Source organism: Lathamus discolor, chromosome 6 (assembly GCF_037157495.1).
Source record: "Lathamus discolor isolate bLatDis1 chromosome 6, bLatDis1.hap1, whole genome shotgun sequence".
In the NCBI taxonomy this organism is placed as follows: domain Eukaryota; kingdom Metazoa; phylum Chordata; class Aves; order Psittaciformes; family Psittacidae; genus Lathamus; species Lathamus discolor.
This window is the reverse complement of record NC_088889.1, coordinates 19,392,703-19,406,652: the sequence shown is the minus strand read 5'-3', so window position 1 is coordinate 19,406,652 and position 13,950 is coordinate 19,392,703. Positions and strand designations below refer to the sequence as shown.

Genomic DNA, 13,950 nt, shown 5'->3' with positions numbered 1-13,950 from the left:
AAAAATAAATCAAGAGGAGCAGATTTCAAATCTAAATTGAGAGATGTGTCTAAATCCTTTAGGCTGTTTGGGGTGTCTCAGGTGATTTATTCTGGCTGCATCTCTACATTAAAATGTATGAAGGCACTACGGTTCATCACATAGCCTACTGAAACATTAGAAGAGTCCCTGGCACAGGGCTGCCTCAGACCAGGCAGAGCTGCCCTGCATGGTCCTGGGAACAGCTCAGTAGTTAGCACGGGGTGCAGAGCCTTTCCCATTGACAGTATGGGCACAACCATCCTATATGGAGGGTGAGGGGGCTGCAAAGCAGCAGGCAGCAGAGCCAGGACCTGGCATTTAATAGTTCAAACACAGCAAAGTGGCTGCCTGCTCAATGACAGGTCTCTACTGTGACAACGAAGAGCTAAAATCCTGCCAGAAGTTTTCCGGTCAGGAGTCTGTGCTGGAACCTGGTCTCCATTTGGACACACTGCCAACAAGGCTGTCCTGGTTACCTGAAGGTGAGCCGCAAATCCAGATCTTGGTGATAGCAAGATCCCAGTTTTGTCTGACGCTGTCTCCATCTTGGCTTGGGGTAGGCACAGCAGGGAAAAATGTCCTGGAGGTTCCATCAAACCCCTCCTTGGGCATTGCTGCAGAGGGGACACATTTTCCTGTGGAGGGAGCAGATCCCACCCCACATGTGCCATGTGTTTGGGTCAGAGTGGGGAAGGCCACAGACGTGGGTTTAGCTCAGCACTATGGGTCAATCCCAAGATAAAAGAAAAGCCTGTTGGGTGAGAAGAGCATGGGACGCGAGAGCACTGAGTGATTGGCACCATTTTTAGGCTTTCTGGGACCAAAACAGTGGAAATGGTGGTGAGGGCCTGTGCCCCAGGGATGCCACTCCTGGGATGGAGTAGCACCAGCTCTGCTATATGTAAGGAAACAGCCAAGTGCAGAGAGTTTTGGGGCAACACTGCCTCTCCTCAACCTCTGTGAAGAGGCAGAAGGAACAACTATGTGAGCCCACTTTGCTTTTATAAGGTTTGAAGCTGTAAACTTCCCTCCAAGCCACATTTCTTGCAGGGGAAGACGTGTGGCATAGAGGCCCATGTCACGGACCAGAAGACAGCAGGGTTACAATGGGCTTTTTAGGGAATTCTGCATTTTGGGAGGGCTTAGACTGAGCATAGCAAGTGATGAAGGAAGAGAAGCCATTTTCTGGCCTTTTGCTGGAGGTCTTGCAACCTGTCCTGAAACAGAAAGGTACAGAAATCCAAGGGCTTTATCTGTCACTCCAGTGCAGAGAATAAATGCCGAGAGAGTGCGGAGTGCTGTATCCCTCAGGGCATTGAAGATAACATACTTCTTCCCTTGATTCCCAGCTAGGTCTCACCTCCCAGGCCCCCTCTGTGCGGGAGCACACCAAGGTCAGCCCAGGGTCTGGGCTCCATTGTGGGTGCTGAGGCTGTGAGGTGGCCTTGGGGAGAGGACAACTCAAAATCTGGCAATTTCTGCACCACACAGCACCCTTTCCCTTTGGCCTCCCACACCTCCAACCTCCCCTCCAGCAAACACATTTGTATCCTCTGGAAAAGAAAGAAATAACACAAATACAGTAAAGTCAGTGCTCGGCAGGTACAGACATCGCTGGGGAGTATTACACGCTCTCTCAGGGTGTTACCCCTACATTGGCGAGGGGTAACTGGATCTGCGATAGAATTTGATCCTCCCAAGACTTTAATTGGATGCGTGAGAGGTCCAAAATGCAGCCTGCTTTTATGCTTCCCCAGCTATGAAGTACACGGTCTTCTTGTCACACAAGGGTACTTCCCAATGAACCCACACCTCCTGGTGAACACAGTCTCCTTTCTAACCTCTGATACCACCCAGCTCCCAGGCCAGCAAGTCAAAGCAGACCCTTCGTAAAGGAGCCCTACCAGCCAAAGAGGGTGCTGGCGGTGGCAAAATACTCAATAGCTTTCACACACCCACCGTTTTTTCTGTCTGCGCAGAAAATGCTGTAGTTGGACAAGGGGCAAAAGGTGGTGGCAGAACAATTAGGGCACAGTTGCTCCCTTCTGTGGGATTGGGCTGTGGGATGGGGCCGCGATGAGTGCACTGCAAGGCTTGTGCAAACTGGAGCGCAAAGACTGGGGCGGGAGCACCCATGTGTGCTAAGCAGCAGCTGGGGCAGAGCTCCCAGCCTGGAAAGGCCCGGGTGGCTTTTCCAAGGCTCCTGCATCCCCCAGCCCTCCTTCCACACCGGTTTGTACCTCAAACAGCAGCAGTCCTCCTCTGCAGTGCCGGGGCTGGGACAATACACCCCGGATAAGTGGGTCTTCTGTCCCCAGCTGCACCGGGGCCAGGCTTTGCCCAAACTGCAAGCCTTTTGCTTTCCTTCTTTTTTTTTTTTTCCTCTCTTGCAGAATCAATTTGCGGGCAGCGCACTCATTTTTTCCCCTTGCAAACTTATTAGCTATTCAGCCCCGGCAAGCACTCGTAAGCATCCTTTGTCCCAGGGAGGCCTGGAGACCCCTTCATTAGCAGTGATTACCCTGAGCAGTTTGACAGCCTCCCAGCCCGCTTACAAGACTTTCCCATTCAGCCCTGCCCGGGGCTGCCCCACTTCTCAAAAGAAACGGAAATATTCAAACATTTCTCCTCCTCCCCCTCTCTCCCCCCCCCCCCCCCCCCCCAAGCTGAAGAGAGGAAAAGCTGTTTCTCTTATCCACCCTCCCCATTCACTTCACTTTTGATAGAGAGAGAAGGGTCAAGGCAGACTTTTTAGAGACCCTTTTCTGAGCGTTTTGTTTAATGTAAATACAAGGTCCCCACCCCTTTCTCGATTATAATTGTTATTATTTTTAAAACAGCCGAAGACTGGGGAGAGCGGTGGCTTGGCCTGATCTTTGGGAAAAAATAAAAACGCTGAAAATGCCAGGGAAAAGACATCCCCATTCAATGAGAGAAGCGAAAAGGCAGAAGGAAAAAAATAAAAAGGAGGGGAGAAAGAGGGGAGAGAACTGGGGTTCTTCTGTGGGTTTTACCGGTAAAGCCGAAGGCGGCCGGCGCGGCTCCTGTGGGTGAGCGGGGCTGGGAGACGCTCAGTCCTCTTCATCCTCCCACAGCAGCAAGAAGGGGGCCCGGGACTGCTCGTCTCAGCGTGGCTCCGCGCTCCACTCGCCTCTGTCCCAAAGGGTTGATTTGTGCTGTGCCCCTCCCCAGCCCACTCGGGAGGTCCAGCACCCGTTATACCCCTCAAACCTTTTGTCGAAATGCACAATATCAATACTATATGTTGTCCGAATTCCAGGGGTTTTTTTTGTTTGTGTTTTTGTTGCTGTTGGGGAGGGAGGGGGGGGGTGTTGTTGTTGTTTGTTTCTTGGCTGGGTTTTGTTTGTTTTCTTCTTTTTTTTTTTTTTTTGTTAGAACGAAATTCCACGTTATGAGAGGCTGAGCGAACATATTAATATAATTCTCCACCTCTTTATACGTCTTTTCGAGGGCTTTAATCCCCAGCAGTAAGCGCTGCTGTGCCCGCAGGAGCCAGTGCAGAAGCGGCAATCTGCTCCACCGATTCCCGGGGAAGAAAAGAAAGAACACGGTTTATTTCAGGAGATTCCGTTTTGAGGACGCAAACCGCTTGTATTTCCCAAACTCCCCTCGAAGGTGAAAAGCGCTGTCCCCAAATCAAGGCAAACCCCGACCTCGTTTGAGGTTTGAGCAGCAAAGCCTGGCTGCCCTTGCTTGGCTCTGTCGGGAAAAAATCTGCTCGGGTTTAAGCAGCAACAAACCTGGAGCAGGGCTCTGGTGCAGGGTCGGGGTGCAAGGTGCGCTCCGGTCCCTTCCTCAGGTGGGTTCCTCTCAGAATGGAGCTGGAACCCCCCGCGCTGCCCCCACTTCCCGCACTCGCAAAATGCGGCTTATTTGCCTCTTCCGACGCCCTGAATTACACCCCGTTGCCTGTAAACGGACTTAAAAGACAGGTAATAAATAGCTGCTACCTGTCCAGTCCCTGTCAGTGGGGAAAATCAAGGCACATGCATCGGGGATGAAATGCAGATTTAAACACCGGCGGGGCCAACGCCTGTCAGGCTTTAAATGCAAACAGAGGGGAAAAAGCCACTGCTGAGAAGGGAATGCACCTCCCGAGAAAAGGCAGCACTACCGAATCAATGCATCAGGGAGCTGAAATGGCCCCCGTGCCGTCGCAGGGGAGCTGGGGCATTGCTCTGCCCGGCTTCGCCTCCCGAAGAAAACGAGCCGAGCAATCAGCTTACCGGGGAGGCATCTCTCGGAGGCCAGGGAAGTAAACGCGATGAGACCGAGCGGACAAAAAAAGCACAGCTCAGGCGATTTAAAGATCAATGTCAAACTGTATAATATAAAATCCTTCTGCTGGGGGGAAAAAGCTTAGCACGCTCCTCAGACCTGGCTTTTGGTGCCCTCCAGAAAAATCGCCGCCAAACAAAGCGACGCAGGGGAGTGGTAGGCACAGCCCCGGGCACATAGCAGGAGCTGGGATTTGGGGTTATTTCGCTCCCGATCCGGCCTTTGCCGGGCATGGAGGGCTGTTAATTCCGCATCTTCTCCATGTACTTGCCAGGTGAGGGAGGAAGCTTGGTTTTTCCGGATGGGTTGCCCCCAGCCATTCGCCCCCTCCCCCCCTTTTTCTTTTCTGCCTTCCTTTTCCCTCGTCCCTATCCAAAAAGTCGCCGACGATAACCCCCAAAGCCTCGGCTTCTGGGAGAGGAGAAGCTGCTGCGATGCCTTCTCCTTCTCTTCCCCGGTCTCCCCGATCCTCCTCCAGCCCGGGTCCAGCTCCGCTCGCCGCATCCCGCCTCCCCCGTCTCCCTGCCCTGCAAAGGCATCACGCCGGTATGGGGACCCGGCTATTTCGGTTGCTGCCGAGCTGATGCTGAAATCTCCGTAGCCTCGGAGATGTGCTCTGCGTAACCTGTCAGGCTTGAGACCGACACCGTCATTTCAAAGCAGATGCGAGGGCCGTTCATCAAATACTTTATTATGGGTTTAGGCTGCTTCATACAGTTTCGTCCTGCACATGCTCTACAAGTCATCTGTGCACACAGAGAACAAGCAAAAAATAATAATAATTAATAATAATAATAGAAAAAATCTACCATAGCAATCCCTTAAATAAGTAAATAAACATATTATATATTTATATAAAAAACCCTCAAAATTTAATGTCATTTAAAGTAAAGCGAAACCCAACCAAAAGAACAGCGTCTTTTCAACATGAAACACCCCCGCGGAATAAGGGCAGCGCTCAGACATTTTACAACTTGGTATTCGGGGATTTTTGTTGTTGTCTTTTGTTGTGTGGGGTTTTTTCTGGGCTTTTTATTTATTTTCTCTCTCTCTCTTTTATTATTTTGGGTTTTTTAGGCATCAACTCTGCAAATCCTTAGAAATAAAGGCGACAACGATTTTTACCACGTTTTTGATGCAGTCTGTTGCGGGCCAGGAAGGGGGCGCGGGCGGGCGGCCTGTGGCCGGGGAACGCCCCGTAACCCGGCTTTGGCCGTCGCGGCAGGGTGATGGTGAGCCCGGCCGCCCCGGCCGTGTCGGGAGGCACCGCTTAGCTGCCGCCCTTCCCCGCAGCCCGCGGTTTGCCGTGGCGGTGGGTCAGATGTCACATTCACTGTCGCTGGATGTGATGGAGATGGCGGAGGTGGCCGCTTTGCTGGAGAGGCTGGCTGCGGGGCTGGAGGCTGCCCCCCCCGCTTCCCCGCCGCTTTCCTCCTCCGCTTGCAGAGAGCGCACGGAGCCCTGCGTTAGGACCTGCTGCTGCAGCCTGCAAGGAAGCGGCACACACAGCATCAGCGCCAGGCCCCGTGCCCTGGGACCGGCTGCAGCCCCCCGTCTTCCCCCGGGGCTCTCCCGACCACCGCCCCCCCCGCGCCGCTGCTCCCACCTCCAGTTCACACCAGTTAGCCCTGTCAGTCTGGAGGCTCTGCCCGAGGAACTGGATGCCCATCCCAGGGCCTGCCCTGCTCCTCGGCCTACACACCCGGGAGGCGGTTGTCTGTGTGTGTGTCCCCCTTCGCAGCTTGTCCCACAAAACTGGCCCTCATCCAAGGGCCCTGTAATTCCCTGCAGCATCTCCCGGGCGGCGAACCCCCTCCAGCAGGCCTGACATCTGCCCTCTTAGCCCACGGAAACGGGCTGCGGGTGACAACGGGGCTGAAGGCTGACAAATTGGGACAAGCCCCACCCGGGTTGCTGGAGTGGGGATGACGGGGGACCGGACCCCCTTCCCCATTTCCAGGGGCATCTGCTTGTGTAGGGGTAACACTGCGATTTTCTTTAAGATGAAGGAAAAGAAAGAAAAGAAAGCAAGAGTGAAAGAGAAAGAAAGAAAGAAAAAAAGAAAGAAAGAAAGAAAGAAAGAAAGAAAGAAAGAAAGAAAGAAAGAAAGAAAGAAAGAAAGAAGGAAAGAGAGAGAGAAAGAGAGAAAGAGAGAAAGAGAGAAAGAAAGAAAGAGAGAAAGAGAGAAAGAAAGAAAGAAAGAGAAAAAGAGAGAAAGAAGAAAGAAAGAAAGAGAAAAAGAGAGAAAGAAGAAAGAAAGAAAGAGAAAAAGAGAGAAAGAAGAAAGAAAGAAAGAGAGCAAGAAAGGACGGAAGAAAAGAAGAGAGCAAGAAAGGAAGGAAGAAAGGAAGAATGGGAGAGAGAAGAGAAATAAGAAAAATAAGCCGAGAAACGATCCCGGGTGGCTCCGGTGGGGCTTAGGTCAAGGCGGCTCCCTGCAAACGAGCAGGGCCCGAAAGGAGCATTGCCGCCTCTGCTCCGGCTGGACATATATGAAATAGGTTCCTATACATCCAAGCAAAACTTGGAAGGGGGTGTTCTCTCCACTCGGTCGCTAAACGCGGCCCTTCTGCGGCGGGTCCTGCGGGCTCATCGAAGCTCCGCCAGCCGGGAGGGCCCTTGTCGCGCTCCCCGCGAGCGGACAAGGGGAACCCCCTATTAGAAATAAATACACAGATAAAAAGCCGTCGGGTTTTCCCGTTGCTCCTACGTTATCTCTCGCTGCATTTCCCGGGGGGAAACTTCCCGGGGTCGTTTTCACGTCCCCACGCATCGCACGGGGCCCCCGGCCCCGGCGAGAGAAGCCTCCCTGGGTGGAGGGTGGCCTGTGCCCCGGCGGGACGGCAGCACCTTACCTGTTCTTAGCGGCTGCCGCCCTGTCCCTTTGCCTGCGGTTTTTGAACCAGTTGCCCACTTGCGTGGGGGTAAGTCCCGTGGCCTGAGCCAGTTCCCGCTTTTTGCTGGGGTTGGGATAAGGGTCCTGCAGGTACCACTCCCGCAGCAAATGCCTCGTCCGCTCCTTGAAGCAATGTGTCTTCTGCTCGCCGTCCCAGATGGTGCGGGGCAGAGGGAACTTCTTTCTCACCCGGTACTTGTCCACCGGCCCCAGGGGTCGGCCCCGCAGCTTCTCCGCCTCCTGGTAATGCGCTTCCAGCCAGAGCGCTTGCAGTTTGGCGTGAGACTCCTTGGTGAACTTGTGGTTCTCCAGGATGTGGTAGAGCTCCCGGTAGTTCCCCGTGTGGAAAGCCACTATGGCCCGGGCTCTCAGCACCGACTCGTTCTTGTTGAGGGCCTCGCAGGCCGCAGGGGCCACGGGCAGGGACCAGAGGAAGCGCCCCAGGCGCTCGATGTCCCCGCTCTCCTCCAGGGTCTCGCAGACCCCGGCCACCTGCTGCGGGCTGAAATTGAGGATGGGCAGCTGGAACATGGAGGCGGCGCCGGGCTCCGCTCCGCGCTCCGCGCTCCCCCGGCGATGCCCGCACCGGGAAGCGGGCAGCGGCCCCGGCGCCCGCCCCTTGCTCCGCTTCTGCCTCCTCCGGCACTGGCGGAGTTGCCGCGGGAAGGACGGAAGAGGACGGAGAGACGATGGGGAGCGCTCGGCGGCTTCGGCGACTGGGGGCAGTGGGCAGGGGCGAGGCGGAGGAGGATGGAGCGGGGGGAGGGCGGGCGGGCGGGGAGGGAGGGAAGGGAGAAAAAGGAAGAGAAAAAAACCAAGGAAAGAATAATAAAAAAAAAAAGGAAGCAGAAAAGGCACAAGCCGGCTCCGCGCCGCCGCCGCGCCGCTGCAGGAGCGCCTGATTTGCTGCCGGGCTCGGCAGATTGGCTCCCGGGTTTCCATGGCGGGGCTGCCACTCACTGTCAGCCGCTGCCAATCACGGCGGAAGTCCCTGCGCCGCCGTCGCCGGCACCTCCCCGCCCGCTCCACGCCCGCTTCCCGGGGCGCCCGTCCTGTCCCGTTCCGCTCCCCCGGGGCCACCTCCCGAGCAGGGGCAGAGCAGCGAAAGGGGGACACCGGCTGCGGTTTGCTGCCAGGAAGTTGGAGGGAGCTGTCCCTGTGATGGCGTGGCCGGTACCCCCTGCACCCTCCAAAAGAAAGCTGTGGGCTCTGGCCGGGGGCTGTACGCACACAGCTCTGAGCACCGCGGGTTGGAGAGGGGCATAAGGCAGAGTTGAGAAACCAGACAAAAACCCGACTGCACAACCGTGACAGTGTCGGTGCTGAGGCTGTCGGTGACAATCAGTGCAGCGGGAGGACCGCAGGAAGAGCCAAGATTTAGGAAAAACTCTCCCCCTTCCCCTTTCCCTTGTTGGTGACTGTCCGCCTCTGATAAGACGACAAATTTTCTGCAAAGAGCCCAGTGCCCTTCTCCGTTCAACTAAAGCTTTATATAACTATACATGTATCTTAACATTTAAAACCTTATTGTTTTCGGCTGAATGGTCCTGAATAGACGCCGAGAATAGTCGCGGGGAGTGAGAAGTCATTTGTAGGTCAGGACAGCAACTTAAAACAGATTTCAGGAATCTTTTGAAATATTGATCACCTCGTAGTAATCATTCCCCGCGGATTTTTCTCGATCCGCCCCTTCGGAGAAGAGGGGCAAGCCCCGGCCGTCGCGGCGGGGATGAAATCGCTTTCTGAGCGGTGAGGGTACGAGCTGTTTTCTGGGGAGAATGGGGGAAATCAAGAAGGCAATCACTTTTTATTCTACATCTAGCTGCTCGGTGGCAGTTTATTCCCGGCAACATTAGGGACCATGCTCCGAAAGGCAGCATATATTTTGAATTAAGCTCAATATGTTCTCTCTTCTGCTCTTTGCAATGCATTTTTTTTTTCTAGAACGCTTGTCAAAGAAATCCCTTATTAATTTGATATCTTGTTATTGTCCTTCCTTTTTTTTTTTCTTTTCATTTTTTTCTCATTTTATTTTTGTTTTCCTTTTTTCCCTTCTTCAAGAAAGCTCCTTTGCTAGTTGCCCACAGACCGAAATTAAACAGATTTACATTTTCTCCAATCATTTCTCCACAGAAATGGAGCTGGACTGGGGCTCGGCGTCTTTTCTTTAGTATCAAGTACAATTTGTCTTTTGCTTGTGAAGATTTGGTAAATCAGAAGGCAGATAGATAGCGCAGATGGTCGGAGGTGTCGGGTCAGATTATGGTATGCCTCAGTACAGTGCTAAGCTCATTCTGACGGAAAACCCTGATATTATTTTCACAGATCTACACAGTTCACTTGAAAAAAACCCTTCGAGCCATTTACATCATTTATGTGAGGCTCACAGCTAGCGGGATGGAAAAGCTTTCAATACTGCTCATTTTCATAAAATCCGAGAGAGCTGAGGAGACATAAAAGCGCACACAAAATTCACGAGCTCAGAGACACTCCACAAAAAGTTAAAATATAGAAGGGGAGACTCTTCGGCTTCACTTTACAGACCCAGGTTTGATTTGCCGATCTGCTTAGGGAAAAAAGGGGGGAGGAAAAAAATAACCGAGAAAAAGAAAATAGCAACTACAAATATTGCAGTCCCCTTCCTCCGCATCCCTGTCCTCTCCGCCAGAGCAAAGCTCAACGAAAGATCCCAAATAACATTTTCGGAAAGAAATAACCTCCCCAGACCTGCGGGAATAAAGAGGGAGAGCCCAGGGTAGGCAAGGTGCTTGCCCCCGGAACTCGCAAAGGGTTCAGAACTGGGACTGGTGGAGAAAAAACCTCTGCTTCGAGAGAGGTGGAAGGGTGGAATGTTTGTGCTAATGGGTAGCTAGTTTAGACAGGCCAGATGATGATGATGGAGATGATGACTAATATCACTAAAGACATTTTTAATTATTCTTATTTTAATTTTATCTTTTTTTTAGCATGCACATGATCTGGCGGGGGAGTTACTGGGCTGCAGCCTAATGACCATTAACGGACCGAGACAGGCTCCATAATGAAAGCCAGGACTGTAGGCTAAAGAAATGAATCCTCATTAGGAGCAACAAGAGCACCTCGCAGGGGTGAGGGGCTGGTTTTCCCCCAGGTCCCCAGGCTTTGTTCCCCAGAAACCGGCCCGGGTGGGGAGATGCTGGAAGCTCTGCTGGGAGGGGAGAGGAACAGAAAGAAAAGGCAACACCACAATGGACCCTGGAACCCTGTGTTAAGCATTTAAAGGGTGACCCTTGACAGAGCATCAGCGCAGCCCCATCAGCTCTGCTCCCTCTCCAGCTGTGAACGCCGGGCTCTGTGTTTGGGAAGTGGCACAGCCCAGCGGGGACGGGCTTGTCCCTGGCTGGAGAAGGACTTGGAGGTTCTGTGCTAGCAATGCCGAGAGACATCAGCTCCAAGGCTCCCTGCGCTCCGTCCTTTTTCCACCTCTTCGGGGGTTTCATCAGTGGCTGGGACCCCGACAGATTTCCCCCCGCTTAACAGCCGGGCCGGGCTTTGCCCTCAACTGCGATTGGAGCGAACACCCCCCTCCCCACCCCGCGGTGGGACTCGGTATCGCGTCCGGGAGGGGCTCCCGGGAAAGGCCGGGGTCCTGAGGCGTCCCGGCTCCCGGCTCAGCCCCGTGTCTCATTAGAGCTTCCTGCGAGCCTGGGCGCGATCGGTCGTGCTCGCTTCGCCTCTGCCTTTTCCCACCTTTTTCTTCTCCCCCACGCCCCATATAATAGGGACACTACTCGTGACATTAACAGCCGGCAGTGGTAACTACCTTAATTCATTCAGGTCACGACTCTGACCCTTGCTACAGGTAGCGTGAGGAGCAGAGATGCAGAACCCTGCAGGAGAACAAGGAATACAACTGCACATTAAAAAAAAAAATATATATATATATCAAAAATACTGCCAGCAATCCACACCATCCCGACGGCTTGCATCGAAACGGTGCGCACTCTGGCCTACGGACAGAGCCTTACAGCAAAAACATGCTGAGCAACATACCTATACATCTTTATATCAGCAGTTAGCAGCTGTCCTGGGACCGAGAATCCCAGTCCCTGGGGATTATTCATCCAGATGGAGTTTCCAGACGCAGCAGAGGTGCGAATGCATTTTTTAAACCTGTGATGTGCGTTAAGTATTGCATTAAAAAAAATACCTCTGGGAAGGAGAAGCCCCACTGTAGAGGTCTCGGCAGGATTGCCAGACAGGTGGGAGTTCATGGAGTGTGCTAGCAGAGCCGGCAGCGCTGCTGGCAAGGCCGGGGTGAAGGTAGCCCCTCGGGCTGAGACCTGGGGAATCACCCGCTATATTTCGGTCCGGGCTTTTGGGGAGCGTTCTCCACCCAGCCACCCGGTAGCTTTGGCGGAGGGAAGTACCTCGAGCTCCGGGTGATGCTTAGTAGGGAAACGGCCCATGTTTCGATGTGCTTCACGTCCTTGCCCTTTTATTTTCAACAGTGCCATAATTATTGAAATAGCAGCTATCAATCACTCAGTTTCTTCCTAGAAAGACTTATGTTTAAAGCTGTAATCTCCTTAATTTAGGGAAAGGGTGCAAGTTGGATTCTCACTTGAATTACTGATAACCGTCGAAAGCATCGAAGAGTCCTTAAAACGCTGCTGGACCAGCAGAGATGTTCACTGAATGTCCACTCTCAGACCATGTATTCATTAAATCTTTGTCCTTCGGCGTATTAGTTAGATTACCTATGAGACGAAGTGTCAGACCATGGCTGGCATATTTGATGACAGATATAACGAAGTTTATGAACACTCATAAAAAATTAATTACTTTCAGACTGGTAAGGAAAGACCTTCCTTGTACAGGGCCCTGGTCAAGGCCAGGGCTGAGGGTAGACAGGCTCTACCGCCCAAGGTTTACCTTTAATTTTCCTTAAGGTGCAGCTATAAACTTGGTTTTAAAGTCCCCGATCCATCGGGATTTGTTTGGCTGCTGGCTTTACTTTCAGGTAAATTACACACAGCACCAAATCGTTTAAACTGAGGTGTGTTCACGTAAAATCTTCATTCTGCTTAAAATCCCTGGTTTCCATGAGGCTTTTCATCGAAAATTCCAACAAATTCAAATCTTTTTTCCTTTTCTCTTTTCTTTTCTTTTCTTTTTTCTTTTCTTTTCTTTTCTTTTCTTTTCTTTTCTTTTTTCTTTTCTTTTCTTTTCTTTTCTTTCTTCCTTTCCTTTCCTTTCCTTTCCTTTCCTTTCCTTTCCTTTCCTTTCCTTTCCTTTCCTTTCCTTTCCTTTCCTTTCCTTTCCTTTCCTTTCCTTTCCTTTCCTTTCCTTTCCTTTCCTTTCCTTTCCTTCTTTTCTTTTCTCTTTTCTTTTCTTTTCTTTTCTTTTCTTTTCTTTTCTTTTCTTTTCTTTTCTTTTCTTTTTCTTTCTTTCCTTTCCTTTCCTTTCCTTTCCTTTCCTTTCCTTTCCTTTCCTTTCCTTTCTTCCTTTCCTTTCCTTTCCTTTCCTTTCCTTTCCTTTCCTTTCCTTTCCTTTCCTTTCCTTTCCTTTCCTTTCCTTTCCTTTCCTTTCCTTTCCTTTCCTTTCCTTTCCTTTCCTTTCCTTTCCTTTTCTCTTTTATCTTTTTTCTTTTCTCCTTTCTTTTCTTCTCTTTTTTCTTTTCTCTTTTTTTCTTAGAATCATAGAATAGTTACGGTTGGAAAGGACCTCAAGATCATCTAGTTCCAACCCTCCCGCCGTGGGCAGGGACACCTGCCTTCTTCTCTTCCCTCTTTTTTTTTGACTTTTCCCCTTCCCTTCCCGTCCCGTCCTATCCCTCCTCTTATTTTCCTTTCATCCTCTTATTTTCCTCTTCTTTACTACCTTTCCCCGCACCCCCCCCAACCCCCCACCCCCCCCCCATGGGAAGTGGTCCTTTGGGAAAAGAAGGCATTCTTCGGGGTCCTTGCCCTTGGGAGGCAGGCAACTGAGAGCAGAAGTCGTATGGGAAACTATTTCATGTCTATGAAAATGCAAAAAACCGGAAAAGCCCTTCAAATATTACATCTTCCCCCCCGGATGGGGACGAGGGCTCTCACGAAAGCACTTTTTCAGCAGAAAGCAGGAATGGGGACAATTCGTGTGTTTGAGAGAGGGTTAAGAACCAGGATTAGATACCCCGAGGCAGTATAGCGTCTAAACGCTTCTGAGCCTGATGTGTGCGGCTGAGAGAAACACGGCGCTAGGGCTGGCCTGGCCCCTGGCACTGAGTTGGACTCCAGCCCTTGCTGAAGGTTGCTCCCTGTAGGTGAAGACTACTGGGGAACTGAGGTCCCTCTTTTCTTGTGAGGGAGCTCCTCTGCTGTTTGGGTGCCCTGTGGAAATCCACAGCATCACGGCCAGGCCAGTGCAGCTCCTGATCCAGCTCCCTGTCACGGCTTGGGCTTGGAAACAGGACTGGAGCCACGACTGAGGGTGGGCATCTGCCTAGTCTCCGGCAGCCATGGTGCTGTTCCAAGGAGCAGGGTTATACCAGGGCAGCCGCATGAGGATGGGGAATCATCCACCATCTTACACTGAGAAACTGCAATGCAGTCCGGACTGCCAGTAGCGACCTGGGGCTCTGCCAGCGGCGAGGGGCCGGCTCGGGAGCCCCTTCCGAGTCCTGAAGCGACAGTATCTCTTCAGAGGTACGCAACCCATTCATCACTGATGAATTACCAGAGATGATACCAGAAAGAGTCCTTCCCGCTTGC

The 13,950-nt window shown here is 52.1% G+C and overlaps 1 protein-coding gene across 2 annotated transcripts; it reads right to left on the bottom strand.

The window, feature by feature from the left end:
- Positions 1-4,992: 4,992 nt before the first annotated feature.
- Positions 4,993-7,977, bottom strand: SIX6 (SIX homeobox 6). 2 transcript variants are annotated; one of them, XR_010613723.1, is made up of 3 exons: positions 7,176-7,840; positions 5,446-5,806; positions 4,993-5,066 (listed from the first exon to the last, which is right to left on the bottom strand). XR_010613723.1 is itself a non-coding variant. In XM_065684530.1 (2 exons), the coding sequence occupies exons 1-2, from the start codon at positions 7,745-7,747 to the stop codon at positions 5,638-5,640; spliced, it is 741 nt and encodes a 246-aa protein (XP_065540602.1). In that variant the 5' UTR covers positions 7,748-7,977; the 3' UTR covers positions 4,993-5,637. The 2 variants fall into 2 exon arrangements, 1 of the variants encoding a protein (XP_065540602.1); XM_065684530.1 differs by having other exon boundaries at positions 4,993-5,806; positions 7,176-7,977.
- Between the last annotated feature and the right edge of the window lie 5,973 nt (positions 7,978-13,950).

Excerpts from the sequence above, each read along its gene's own strand:
- SIX6 (XM_065684530.1), bottom strand. The coding sequence starts at position 7,747 with ATGTTCCAGCTGCCCATCCTCAATTTCAGCCCGCAGCAGGTGGCCGGG. Across the intron at positions 5,807-7,175 it reads GCGGCAGCCGCTAAGAACAG|GCTGCAGCAGCAGGTCCTAA; the intron begins GTAAGGTGCTGC and ends GCTTCCTTGCAG.